The sequence below is a fragment of the Solanum tuberosum genome, unplaced genomic scaffold, assembly GCF_000226075.1.
Source record: "Solanum tuberosum cultivar DM 1-3 516 R44 unplaced genomic scaffold, SolTub_3.0 scf00001, whole genome shotgun sequence".
Classification (NCBI taxonomy): domain Eukaryota; kingdom Viridiplantae; phylum Streptophyta; class Magnoliopsida; order Solanales; family Solanaceae; genus Solanum; species Solanum tuberosum.
The window spans coordinates 5,399,301-5,414,340 of NW_006238927.1; the positions used below are offsets into that span (position 1 = coordinate 5,399,301).

Sequence of the window (15,040 nt, forward strand, 5' to 3'; positions counted from 1 at the left end):
GACAGATGTTGGGTGGTCTTGAGTTAGGAATCAAAGTGATAGAATGAATGTGTTGACGAAAAGGTGGTAGGGCATTGGGTTCTTGAAAAATTGATTCAAACTTATGAAGCAAGCTTTGAATATCATTGGGTAGAGAAGTACCTGAAGTATCAACCTCCTTGGAGAAATACTGAAAAGCAACTGGTGCATTTGATTCTTGTGGAACCCCTTGAAGTTTATATCGCTTCCCATTTAAATTAAAAATAAAAAACATCTCATTCCAATTTGCTTGAACTGTATTTAAAGGAGCAAGCCACTTAATTCCAGGCACCAAATCTACTCCTCCAACAGAGAAAGGATAAAAATCTTGATCAATAATTAATCCATGGAATTTCACAACAAGATTTTGGCACAAACGGTTGCAACATATGATATCTCCATTGCCCATCTGAACTCCAAAATAGGGCACAACTTTAGCAGATAACTGTAATTCTTCAACAATTTTTTCTGAGATAAAATTGTGGAATGATCCACCATCAACCAGAAGCAGCACCTTGCATCCATTTAAGGTCCCTTAAAGTTTCATTGTTGTGCCTGTTGTGTTACCTAGAAAGGCATGGAATGAAATTTCAGCAAGGTCATTTGTACCTGCATCACCATCAATAATGTCACTTGACATTTGTTCTCCAGATTCACCACCTTCAATGTTGTCATTTGCCTCCATAAGAGTGAGATATGCTGTCTTGCAACGGTGAACTGGTGCAAATTTTTCATTACACCTAAAACAGAGTCCTTTGGCTATGCGATTCTGCTTCTCTATCTCCCAAGCACGATTCAGAGAAGGACGAGGAGACATCTGTGCAGAATTCGGATTGGTTCGTGATACGTGTTGGTTGCCTACTGATTAGTAAGGAACATCACGTGCAGAACCAGTTTGGATTGTGTTGGATTGTGACAGATTTGACCATTGAGACTTATGCCCACGATTAGAACTAACTTTTTGCTCAAATTCCATTGTAAGGCTCATGGCTTTATAAACAGTTCTAGGCTTATGAATTCTCACATCTGATTTGAGTTCTTCTTTAAGCCCATTCATGAAAACCCCTAAGATATACTGATTTGGCCAGTCTGTGACTCTAGATGAACGTTTTGCAAATTCTTGACGGTACTCCTGTATTGAACCAGTTTGTCGGATGCTACGCAGATGCTCGTCCGAATTTTGAAACTCTGTAGGCCCATAATTTTCTTGCAATGGTTTAACAAGTTCTTCCCAATAGAGCAAAGTTCATTCATGATTGATCCAAGAGAAGATATCAAACGTATCACCTTCCAGATACATAGCAGCAATGTCAACTTTGTGTTCATCTGGAGTTTGACAGTAGCAGAAATATTTTTCAGCCTTAAAAATCCAACCCCGAGGCTCTCCTCTTCAAATCTAGGAAAGTCTATCTTCGTGTATGGCCTTCAGGGAGGATTTCTTGGCCACCCTGTATTATCGATGTCTTCTTCCTCTTCTTGCCAAACATTTGCACTTTTTCCTCTGTTACGAGTTCGATAACTGGTTTCCTCTTGTTGGATGTGACTAGTCTGGACTTTCAGTGAAGCAGCATCTGGTGCGAATGAATCAGTTGTGTTTAATTTTGATGCAATAGCAGATAGTTGTTGCGCAAGGGTTTCAACATTGTGAACGTCTACTTGTGATTGCGAACTATAAGATCTGGTATTAACCATATTGGATCAGTCTGCTTTGATACCAAAATGATAGAAACTGATATGAAATGAAATGAAAATGAAACTTTACTGGTTAAATAAAGTACAAGAATCTTAAACACTGCATTAACCAATAACAATGTCCGTATGGAGTGGACAAATCTCCAAATATAAAGACATAATAATATTTTTCCTTCCCAGAATTCTCCTAAAATACAAATATTTATAGTAAACATAAATAACTCCTAACAGATAGATAAAAATAGTTACTGCTGTAAATAACTGTTGCTACCTGCTAGTAATAACTTCTACTTTATAACTACTATAGATTATAGATAATTACATCTTATATATTTTATCCTACTTAATACAAAGAAAGTAAGACATATAAACTAAGATAGATTATCTCCACATGCTGCTCGCTTATATTTTCTTCTAGAGTAAGTCCTTAAAAGAGCATTGGTATCAGAATGATTCAAAAATAAACTAAATATATTGGAGTTGGATGATAATGGTCCTAAGGGATTAAGTAATTTTTTAACAAGTATGTATGTTAATATAAAGTGAATGAACCTCCATATAGTGATTATATTGATTTGAGACAAAGAGTAATATAACATCTTTTAAGAGATGGAATTATATCTATCAATTGTGTGAAGTTCGAAGTGAATTTGGTCAATTCTTTGACTAAATATTTGGGAAAACATTAACAAATGAAGCTTCAAATAGGACTATTGTCAAGTTGTATATCGAACATCATGGTAACCCAACCTATGTGATTGAAAATCTCATGAATTAGGTTCATATGTGTAATAATAAGTCATTGTTTGATCTTCGGCACTATAAAATTTTGTCCTATCAGTGATCTATTATGGTGTGCATTTAGTTAAAATGTGCAAGGAAAGTGAGGTTGAGTTGTAAACTCTTAATCAATTACCATATCCTTTATATGTGGTGTATTGCCTTGCAGACTACACTTGATGGATGGACCTATGTCAGTGTGAATTGGTGCGGTTTTATGAAATTGTGACACGTTTCTAAAGCATTCATGAATACCAAGACACGCACACGACTTCTTCATGTAAAACCATGATACCGATAAAATATTGTACAAGTATAATGTGATAGAATAAGACTCTGAGCTTACAAAAAAAGTTTTGGTCCTCGGAAATTCTACACTTCGCCATTTGTTCGGTTAGTTTAATCTTATTTTTTCTAGGTTCGATTCATAATGCACGAGACACTAGACTCGACACATTATTTTTCTTTTCGGAGACTCAACAATACTTTTATTTTTTATATAATATTCATTAATTGTAAATACATGTTCCCGTTGTTATAGAAAAGCCAACGGGGAAGGAATTTAGGCCAGAAAACTTTTGAGTAGTGATTTGGAAAATTTTAGCCTAGTCCAGATTTGGACGAAATCTGAGTCAGGAATGTTCTAGCGAAATTTGGTAATGAATGGGGATCTAATTATGAATTTCATCACATGAGTGGATAGCTAAGACATTAAGGAGCTCATTCGGCTTTACAAAATTCAATTCAGGCGAGTAAAACTCCCGAAACTGATCTTGGCGTGAGAGGGTAGTTTTTGAATGTCCTGGTTTGAAAGTGTATTGTGAAATAGGATCTTGGAACATAAATTTTGAGGTTCTTTCTCAATGTAAGCCACTAGGGTGAGATTAATCCCGCTAGGGCAGGGCCGCTGTGGCGAGATGGGGTCTGCTGTAGCGGGCCAGTTGTGACTTAAGTCAGAGAAAACCCCAATTTCATTATTTTTCTATAAACTTCGTTCTTACTAGTTAGGAGATGAACTAGGGTGATTTGTTGACAATTTTCCATGACTTTTGGTGCTAAAGGTAAGGATTTTACATCCCTAATCTGTTTTTAGATCTGTAGAACTTAGATTCTTAGGTAATTATCATTATGGGAGGGTTTTGGGCTGGAGTTAATTGTGGTAAAAGCCTTAACTGCACATTAGGATCATGGGTTTGGTCTTGGGTTATTGAGTTTGTTATAATCCGGATAAATTAGACCATAATTATTGATCCTTGCGTTATATTAATCGTTTGTAGACTCGAAACAAAGGGAATGAGGCTGGAAAGGGAAGTCTCAAGTGTCTTAGGAGGATTCCAGCTTGGTTTCAAAGTGGGTGATGGTTTGATTTCCTATTTGTGTGATATATGACGGTTAATTGCTTCGTTGTATGCATGCATGTATGTGAATAGGGAAATGTGGATCGAAACTAATGCAAATGAGTATATGTATATGAGTAATTACATTCCATGAAACCATTGCTTGATTGTATGACTATGAGCATTATTTATTATGGGTGTGATTGTGATTGTGGTTGTACTAACTGGATCGGGTGTCACGTTTCGACACATCTACTGGAACGGGTGTCATTTTCCGACACATCTATTGGATCGAGTGTCACATTCTGACACATGTATATTGGATCGAGTTTCACGTTCCGACAGACTAACAGTTTGGGTGTGGGTTTCATGAGAGGACCATTGTGATTATATATTCATGCCTAATTGTCGTTGATATGGGGAACTGTATGTTGCTCTTGAAAGGATAATTGCTCTGTGTATTCTGTATATGTGTGTATACCTTGTTGTAATTGCTTGCCTATGTTTCACTTATTGGAGTAGCCGCGTGATCCTACCAGTACACTGTGGTTATGTACTGATACTGGACTTGCTCATTCTTTGTTGAGTACAGGGCATCTTTAGGCGGTTGGTGTCAGACCTCAGCTAGGAGATAACTTATCGAGACCAAATTCAAGGGTGAGCCAGTTCTTCCAGGCTTCCATGGATTTTTCTTATGTTAAGTCCATTCTCTTCGGACTTAGACTAGTGCTTTAGATATTTCGTTTGTTTAGTTTCGGGGTTGTACTCCTTGTTCTTAGACTTGTCGTTATTACAATTTGGGTAGAATGACTTTCAGGTTGTAGGAGTTGTTTTCCAGAAATGTTTAGTTGTTTGTTTTTGTTAACTTTTGGAGTTTATGAGAACTCCATTTTTCTTTAGATATTTAAACCTACTTTCGTATCTTTAAATGCCTAGTATTTCGTTAAGTTGATTTATCGGGTTGTATTTATGCTTCTCCCATTAGAGGTTTAGTGTGGGTGCCAATCACGACGGTCTGGGTCATGACAAAGTTTGTATTAGATCCTAGGTTCGTTGATCTCATTGTACCAAAACGAGCCTAGTAGAGTCTTACGGAACGGTACAGAGATGTTTGTACTTTTCTTTGAGAGGCTATAGGTCTTTAGGAAATCTCTTTGTTTCTAATCTCCTTCACTTTTCTATCCACAGATGGTTTACACTAGATTCAACGGTGTGAGGCCCGTAACTCCCGTCAATGAGCCAGGTGAAGAGTCTGCAACCAGAGGCCATGGTCGAGACAGGGGTAGGGGAAGAGTAAGGGGCAGGGGCAGGGGCAGAGGAAGAGTGGTTCCTGCTAGGGATAGATGCCTAGATGAAAATTTTCCAAGGGAAGAGGCCCCTCCCGCACCTCAAGAAGGGGTATAAGAGAATGTTGAAATAAAAAATAAGGAGGATGTTGTACCAGAGGTGGAGGTATAGGCTGAGACTACATGTATTCCTTCTTTAGACCCATTGTTAGTTTAGCAGATCATGTCTTTTCAGAAGGGGTTAGTCGGTCCTGGAATCCTTCTAATAGTGCAAGCTACTCAACCTCAAATCAACCGGCCCGATACTGCTACTATTCCAAGGGTAGATGGAGCGTTAGGCACTGATGCCTTCTTCCGTCCCTTGTTGGGTCCCATGATGATTGGTAATGAGCATGAGATGTTGACTAAGTTTTTGAAATTGATGTCGCCTGTGTTCCATGGTTTAGAGAGTGAGAACGCCTATGAGTTCATCTTGGATTGTTATGAGAGGCTTCATAAGTTGGGTATTCTACATCAGCATAGGGTAGAGTTCGTGACCTTTCAGTTTCAAGGTGAGGCTAAGAAGTGGTGGAGGGCCTATGTGGAATGCAAATCATTGGTTTTTCCCCACTCAATTAGACGTAGTTCCATGCTCTGTTCTGGAAAAGTATGTGCGTCGAACTTTGAAGGATAGCAAGAAGGATGAGTTCATGGCTTTGGAGCAGCGTGGCATGTCTGTAGCTACTTATGAGGCTAAATTCCATGAATTATCTAGATATGCTACACAATTGGTGACTACTGAGGAGGAGATGATTCGTCTATTCGTCATGGGACTAAACTCCAAGTTACATGTATTGTCTATTCACATGACCTCTGTAGGGAAAAGTTTTGATAAGGTGATAGATTTTGTGAAGAAAATGGAAAGAGTTAGATGTGATGGGCAGGCCAAGGCTTTGGCTAAGAAGCCCAGAAGCACAAGTAACTTTCAAGGTTTTTACTCCAGAGGTTCAGGTAGGCCGACACTTGCAGCCCGACCAATTCAGTCAGCCTTACCCACTTCTACAGGTAGTTACTCGGGGACTGTACAACATAATTTTATTCAGTATAGCAAGGGAGTCGCACCTTCGGCGGGCATCATGCCATCTTTTGACCTCACTTGTTATAATTGTGGGAAACCTGGGCATATAAGGAGAGATTTTCCCCACCTGCACATGTTGGATTCCACACAGCAGTAGACTAGAGTAGTGGTACCCGCTGGCAATGGTAATAATTGTAGAGGGCGTCCACAAGGTGGGTGAGGAGGAAATAAGTGAGGCCGTTTAGGCCAGGGAAATGGTAATGCAGGTAGAGGAGCAGTGCAGCCATGCAAGGAAGTTGTTCATCAAGATGACATGCTTAGTGTTATGCCTTTCCGGACAAGAGTGAGGCAGAATCTTCTAACGCAGTGATTACAAGTACAATTCTTGTCTGTGACCGGATGGCTACTATTTTGTTTGATCTGGGTTCTAATTATTTCTATGTGGTAGTTCAGTTTGCCTTGGGATTTGATGAAATTTGTGATATACTTGATGCCCCCATCCAGGTTTCTACCCTAGTTGGGGAGTCTGTCATAGTCACCCATGTGTGTCATGCTTGCCCTATCTTGTTTATGGGTTTTCAGACTTGGGCTGATTTGGTTATTTTGGATATGAATGACTTTGATATAATCTTAGGCATGACTTGGTTGTCCCCCTAGTATGTTGTGTTAAATTGTAATGATAAGTCAGTGACTCTAGAGATCCCGGGTAGGGAAAAGTTAGAGTGGGAAGGGGTGTACAAGCCTAAGCCAGCTAAAGTCATATATTCCATTCGGGCTAGGAAACTGGTGGGGTAGGGGTGTCTGGCATATTTGGTTCATATTCGGGATGTTGAGGTTGAGTCTCCCTTTATTGAGTCTATTCCTGTAGTGTCTGAATTTAAGAAAGTGTTTCCTACCGATTTTCCTGGTATGCCTTTGCATTGATTTGGAACTGGTTACTCGCCCTATTTCCATCCCTTCTTATCGCATGGCTCTGGTAAAACTGAGAGAGCTTAAGGCTCAAATCTAGGAGCTTCTTGATAAAGGTTTCATCCATCCTAGTGTTTTCCCGTGGGGTACTCATGTCTTGTTTGTTAAGAAAAAGGATGGTAGTATGAGGATGTACATAGACTACCGATAGTTGAATAGGGTCACCATTCGAAATAAGTATCCATTTCCTTAGATAGATGATCTTTTTAACTAATTGCAGGGTGCGTCAATTTTCTCTAAGATTGATCTAAGGTTTGGTTACCATCAGTAAAAGATTAGGCCTAAGGATGTACCCAAAACGACATTCAAGACCCGCTATGGGCACTTTGAGTTTTTAATGATGTCGTTTGGATTGACCAATGCGCCTGCAACCTTCATGGGTTTGATGAATGGTGTGTTTAAACCATTTCTGCATTCTTTTGTTATTGTCTTTATTGGTGACATTTTGGTTTATTCGAAAAGTGAGGAAGAGCATGCCGACCATCTTTGTATAGTTTTTGGTGTCCTTGAGAGACAAAAGTTATATGCTAAATTTTCCAAGTGTGAGTACTAGTTGACTTTAGTTGCCTTTTGGGGGCATGTAGTTTCAAGTGAAGGGGTAATGGTAGATCCCCAGAAGATTAAAGCGGTTAAGAATTGGGTCCGACCTAACTCGGTGAACAAATTTAGGAGTTTTGTGGGGCTCGCTAGCTACTATCGTCTGTTCGTGAAAACTTTGCTTCTATTGCCATGCATCTAACAAGGCTGACCAAAAATGAGGTACCTTTCAAATGGATTGAGAAATGTGAAGATAGCTTCCAAAAGCTCAAGGCTCTCTTAACCACAACACCTATTCTGGCACTACCGGTTGAAGGTAAAGATTTCATTGCTTATTGTGATTCTTCACATTCGGGTTTGGGTGTTGTATTGATGCATGATAAGAATATCATAGCTTATACATCGCGGCAGTTGAAGGTGCATGAGAGAAACTACCCGACGCATGATTTGGAGTTGGCAGCGGTAGTGTTTGCCTTAAGATCGGGTGGCATTACCTTTATGGTGTCAAATGTGAGCTGTTTACTGACCATCGCAGTTTATAGCATGTATTCACTCAAAATGATATGAATTTGAGACAAAGAAGGTGGATGGATTTACTTAAGGATTATGATGTCACCATCTAGTATCGTCCGGGTAAGGCTAATGTGATGGCAGACACACTAAGCCGAAAGGCGATAAGTATGGGTAGTCTAGCTAGGTTTGGTGTATCCAAGTGACCTTTGGCCAAGGAGATTCAGACCTTAGAGTGTAAGTTCATGCAATTGGGCATCTTAGAGAAAGGTGGGGTGTTAGCTAGAATTGAGGTTAGATCCACGTTCATTGAGGAGATCAATGCCAAACAGTTTGAGGATGAGAATTTGAATGAGCTTAGAAAGAGGACAGTGGTTGGTAAGGTAGAAAATGTGACTCTTGATGCGGGTGGTGTGCTCAGTTTTAAGGGAAGAATTTATGTTCCCCTAGTGGATGACTTCATTTAGAAGATGTTGACAAAATCCCATGGTTCACGGTATTACATTCATCCGGGTGTGACCAAGATGTATTGAGACTTGAAACGACTTTATTGGTGGCCTGGCATAAAGAAAGACATACTTGAGTTTGTGGCGAAGTGTCAAAATTGTCAGCGGGTAAAGTATGAGCATCAAAAGCCTGCATGTTTGCTTCAAAGAATGCCAATTCCGAAATGGAAATGGGAAATGATAAATATGGATTTTATGGTTGGTCTCCTCAAGTCCTTGGGGAAGTTTGACTCCATTTGGCTAGTGGTTGACATATTAACTAAGTCAACCCATTTCGTTCCAGTCAGAGTAGACTATAATGCTCAGCAATTGGCTAAGGTTTATATGAAAGAGATAGTGAGGCTGCACGTGGTGCCCTTTTCTATCACCTCATACCGTGGTATGCAATTCACATCCAAGTTTTGGGGAAAAATACATGATGAGTTGGGTACTCAACTCACTTTTAGCACAACTTTCCATCCACAGACGGACGGGCAGTCAGAGAGAAAGATTAAAGTGTTAGAATACATGTTGAGGGCATGTGTGGTTGACTTTGGAGGGCATTGGGAGAAGTACCTACCGTTGTGTGAGTTCCCCTATAATAACATTTACCACTCCAACGTTGACATGGCACCATTCGAGGCACTTTATAGGAGGGTTATAGATCACCCATAGGGTGGTTTGAGGCTGGAGATTTGAAACATTTAGGGGTTAATTTGGTGAAAGATGCTCAGGATAAAGTGAGAAGTATCCAAGCTAAGCTTCTAGTAGGCCAGAGTCGACAGAAAAAATATGCGGACCGTAAGGTAAGCGAAATGGCATTTTAGGCTGGTGAGCAAGTTCTTCTAAAAGTGTCATCCATAAAGGGGGTGATGGGATTCGGTAAGACGGGCAAGCTTAGTCCTCAATACATTGGTCCATTTAAGATTCTTGACTGTGTAGGGTCAGTGGCATATAGATTGGCCTTACTCCCTAGCTTATTTGGAGTTCATCCAGTGTTTCATGTGTCCATGTTGAAGAAGTATCATGGGGACAGAGAATACATCATAAAGTGGGACTCAGTGTTGTTAGATAAAGAACTTCAGTATGAGGAGGAACCGATTGCAATCCTTGATCGTGATTTCCGGAAGCTGAGGAAGCTACTTGGGAAAGCGAGAAGAACATGCGAGACAAGTATCCCCAGTTGTTCGACAATTGAGGTACTACTCTACTCTTAATTTAGCCAATTTTTCCTACTTTGTCACTCGGGGACGAGTGATGGGTAAATTGGTATCTATTGTAACGACTTATTCCCGTTGTTATAGAAAAGCCAATGGGGAACGAATTTGGGCCAGAAAACTTTTGAGTAGTGACTTGGAAAATTCTAGCCTAGTCCATATTTGGATGAAATCTGAGTCATGTATGTTCTAGGGAAATATGGTAATGAATGGGGGGATCTATTTATGAATTTGATCACATGAGTGGATACCTAAGATGTTAAGGAGCCCGTAAGATTTACAAAATCAAATTCGGGCGAGTAGAACTCCCGAAACTGATCTTGGCGTAAGAGGGTAATTTCAGAACGTCCTACTTCGAAATTGTATTGTGAAATAGGAGCTTGGAACTCAAATTCCGAGGTTCTGTCTCCATGTAAGCCACCAGGGAGGGATTAATCCAGGGGGGCCGCTATGGCGGGATGGGGTCCGCTGTAGCAGACCAATCGCGACTTAAGTCGGGGAAAACCCCCAATTTTGTTATTCTTCTACAAACTTCGTTCTTAAGAGTTAGGAGAAGACCAGGGTGATTTCTTGATAATTTTCCACGACCTTTGGTGCTAAAAGTAAGGATTTTAGTCCCCTAATCCATTTTTTATTCGTAGAAATTAAATTCTTGGGTAATTATCATTGGGGGAGGGTTTTGGCCTGGAGTTAATGGTGGAAAAAGCCCTACCTGCACATTAGGATCATGGGTTTGGTCTTGCGTTATTGAGTTTGTTATAATTCGGGTAAATTAGACCTTAATTATTGATCCTTGCATTTATTAATTGTTTGTAGACCTAACAAGCGGAAAGAATCCCGAAAGAGAAGCCCAAATGTCTTAAGGAGGATTCAAGCTTGGTTTCGAGGTAGGTGATTGTTTGATTTCCTATTTGTGTGATCTATGCCAGTTAATTGCTTCATTTTATGCATGAATGTATGTGAATAGGGAAATATGAATCGAAACCAATGCAAATGAGTATATGTATATGAGTAATTACATTCCATGAAACCATGGTTTGATTGTATGACTATGAGCATTGTTTATTATGGATGTGATTGTGATTGTGATTGTGCTTGTGCTGAATGGATCGGGTGTCACGTTCCGAAACGTATATTGGATCGAGTTTCACATTTCGACACATATATTGAACCGAGCGTCACGTTCCGCCACATTTATTGGATTGGGTGTCACATTCTGATACATGCATATTGGATCGGGTGTCACGTTCCGACACACTAATAATTTGGGTGTGGATTCCATGAGAGGACCATTGTGATTATATATTCATGTCTAATTGTCGTTAATATTGGGAACTGTATATTGCCCTTGAAAGGATAATTGATTTGGTATTATGTATATGTGTGTATACCTTGTTGTAATTGCTTGCCTATGTTTCACTTATTGGAGTAGCCACATGATTCAACTAGTACACTGTGGTTGTGTACTGATACTGCACTTTCTCGTTCTTTGTCGACTGTAGGGCATCTTCAGGCGGTTACTGACAGACCTCAGCTAGGAGGTAACTGATCGAGACCAAATTCAAGGGTGAGCTAGTTCTTCAAGGCTGCCATGGATTTTCTTGTGTTTAGTCCATTCTCTTCGGACTTAGACTAGTGCTTTAGATATTTCATTTGTTTAGTTTTGGGGTTGTACTCATTGTTATTAGACCTGTTGTTATTCGAATTTTGGTACATTGACTTTCAGGTTCTAGGAATTAGTTTCGACAAATGTTTAGTCGTTTGTTTTTGTTAACTTTTATAGTTTATGGGAACTGCATTTTTCTTTAGACATTTAAACCTGCTTCCACTAATCTTTGAGATTCTTTATATCTATTATTAAAGCTGGTCAAAAGAATTAATTATGTATTCTTGTCTCATATATCATTAACCTTAATGGTATTCTATTAAGAATTTTCATACAGTTATTTGGTTTAATATGACAGTAAATTCTATTGGGTTAATAACCTTTATTTTAATTACTACTCATTGAATATCATTTTGTGCAAGAATTTGGAGCTGCCAATTTGTGATCTCTACGGGGGAATGTTGATAAAATATCGTTATTATATTAAAAAGTATAAGAATAATCTTTGGGATTCTTGATATATATTATTAAAGTTGATCAAACGAATTAATTAAATATTATTGCCCCATATTATATTGCCTTAATGGTATTCTATTAAGAAGTTTTGAAACAATTATTTAGTTTAATATGACAGTGAATTCATTGTCTTTATGGCATTTATCAAATTGATTGTGCACATATTTGAAGGAATATTTTGTAATTAAGTGAATAGCCTTTATGTCAATTACTACACATTGAATGTCATTTTGTCCAAAGATTTGGAGCTCTCAATTGTGATCTCTATTAATAGTAAAATTGTGGTTTTAGCTAAGGAACTGAAAAAAGAATAACAAGAAAAACATGTTTTCTTAGTTTGTATTGTTGGGTTTTCATTAAGTAAAATATTTCTTTTTTAGGTTATGGCTCCTAACTTTAATAATATAAGAGATTGTTGAATCATGAAAAATACACCTTAACTAGTGAAATATTCTTAAGGACAGTGTCATAGGCACGCCTCAAACTAGGAGATTTTCGTAATTTTCAATATCTTCCAACATAATTTATCTATGTTTACATCTTATGATAATGTTAGTTTTCTAATTCATGTATTTGACTTTCCAATATTTTAATTATTATATTTTCGATTTAATTCTTGTTGCATGAGACAACCAAGGTTATTACATCTTCTGTTTGAAGATTTTTGATGTCGCATACTTGACAAGGGGTGAGATTCCGTAATTAGTCAGGCAACAAATCTTTAATGAGTTTAAGAAATATATGAATTTATTATTTCAATTAAAGCACTATATGTATTGTGATTCATTTCTAATGTGAAATATTTTGAAAACAAATTTAGGAAAAATGTGTATTGTTTCCCCCCTTATGACAATAAAAATCACAACTTACTCTGAGAAAAGAGTCAGTCATAGAATATCAGACTCGTCTATAATGATCACCAAAATTGTAGGATTCCTAAGTGGTGTAAACCAAGTATATGCGAAGATCTTTGCTAACAGTGAAGTAATCATAAGTTTTTTCTAAGAAGAGGAGCAAAGAGAGAAACAAAGCTTGAACATTTATGAGAGGGGGGATCCTAGCAAACATGAGGTGTTGTCAACATAGTGGAACAATCAAATTTATTTTATTTCAGAGTGAACTTCGAATTTTGACTCTAATGGTAGTTTACTAATTTTAACGAGTTTCATATAAATTAGGGTAATATTATTTAATTGTGGTATATTAAAGGACTACTCAAGGGGGTTTGTGTTGTAGCACACTGGAAACATCTTTCAATTTGAGCTTCAAGTATGATTTTGTCTCTGCCTTTATTAGTGATTTTAGTCTTGTCGATATGAGAATATTATGATGAACCAATGATCAACTAATTGAATTGGATAATCATTAATAACATATAAATGAAATATGATAGTTGATTTCAAAATTTGTTTCTTAATTGAGAAGGGGAAAACTAGAGACATAATTATTGCTTTTGCTTTTATATTTTCACTTTATTTTTATGGAGAAACATTAATTTTATTCTATGTAATATATCTTGGTATATAATTATTAATTATTAGAATCTTGAATGGTGATATCACGGTATGTTTTCAACCTTTATGAACATGGTATGTAATGAATATTGAGACTTATCCTTTATCAACCTTTATGAACATGGTATGTACGGAATAATTTAAATAGAAAATAGATTAAAATTTTCCCATCAACAACTCTGATTGACACTCATCAGCATCTATCCATGTCAAGTGAGCCAACATTCATCTTATTAGATACCAAATATCAATAATTTTTTTCTAAGAATAAACTATAGTAGAAGCATCCTAATAGTTATGTAATCCATCAAACAATCTACCAACAAAAATAGAATATTCGATATGAACAATAGTAACACGAAAAACGACTTCATGTCCAGAAAAACTAAGATATCATAATCTATCTCTCAAAATCTAGTAAAGGGATATCTTATTCAAATAAGAATACAATAGTCTAGGGGCATAACCCAATAATACCTAAAAGAAAAAGAAAAGAAGGAAAGAGTAAAGGCTCCATCACGTTAGTAAGCAGTTTGTTCACCTACACTTGAAATACTAAGTGTCTCAAACTAGGACAAAAAGGAACTAGTGTGGTAATTGAACGTGTATGTGTAAAAGCAGGAAAACAACAAGGGTGAGCATAAAGATTAACCTGTGTTTGTTTTCCCCTCTTCTTAAACAACTTATGATTACTCCAATGTCGGCATAGATCTTTCAAATATTTAATTTACACCACTTGAGAATTCTACCTTTTATGCGACCATTGTAAAATGGGTTTGATATTCTATGACCTGCTCTTTTCTCAAAGTTAATTGTCATCTGCTTATCATGAAGGTGAAGCCATACACACTTTTCTAGATTTGTTTTTAAAATATGTCACATTAGGAATTAATCACAATATGTATAGTATAAATTTAAATAATAAATTCATATATACCTTAAACTCATTAAAAAATTGTCTCCTGACTCATTGTGGAATCTCACTCCACATCAAGTATGCGACATCAAAAAACTTTTCAATAGTATATGTAATGACCTTTGCAGTCTCATGACGTGGATTAAACATGTAGTATAACAATTAATATATTAGGATGTCAAACTCATGAATTAGAAAACAAATACTATTATAATATGTAAAAATAGATAAATCATATTAAACCCCTCAAGTTCAATGATGAGCCCGTGGTAAACATCCATCCGCCTAGGCACTAGAGGATCCTAACGTTGTAAAGCAGGGTTACGTTGTACGGTCAATGAGGTATAGCCCTATATAGCGGTGTAGTTGTAATGACACAATCTGTCATTATTCAAGGTAATCTCGTGCACAATTCCAAAATTTCAAACAATTGGCAAAAGAATTTTAAAATTTTTGAGCACATGATGAAGTTGCTTCGTTTTGAAGTTGATTGGACCGACATCAACCCACCATAGTGGCGGTGCCTCAATAGCGCCTGCACGACTACTATAGACGGATGAAGGGAATTCAACAATCTAGTTATATAATGTTTTTATTTTT

The 15,040-nt window shown here is 37.5% G+C and overlaps 1 protein-coding gene across 1 annotated transcript; it reads right to left on the bottom strand.

Annotated features, from left to right (window-relative positions):
* Nucleotides 1-883: 883 nt before the first annotated feature.
* Nucleotides 884-1,318, bottom strand: LOC107060627 (uncharacterized). The gene is made up of 2 exons (XM_015308728.1): nucleotides 1,306-1,318; nucleotides 884-1,245 (listed from the first exon to the last, which is right to left on the bottom strand). The coding sequence occupies exons 1-2, from the start codon at nucleotides 1,316-1,318 to the stop codon at nucleotides 884-886; spliced, it is 375 nt and encodes a 124-aa protein (XP_015164214.1).
* Between the last annotated feature and the right edge of the window lie 13,722 nt (nucleotides 1,319-15,040).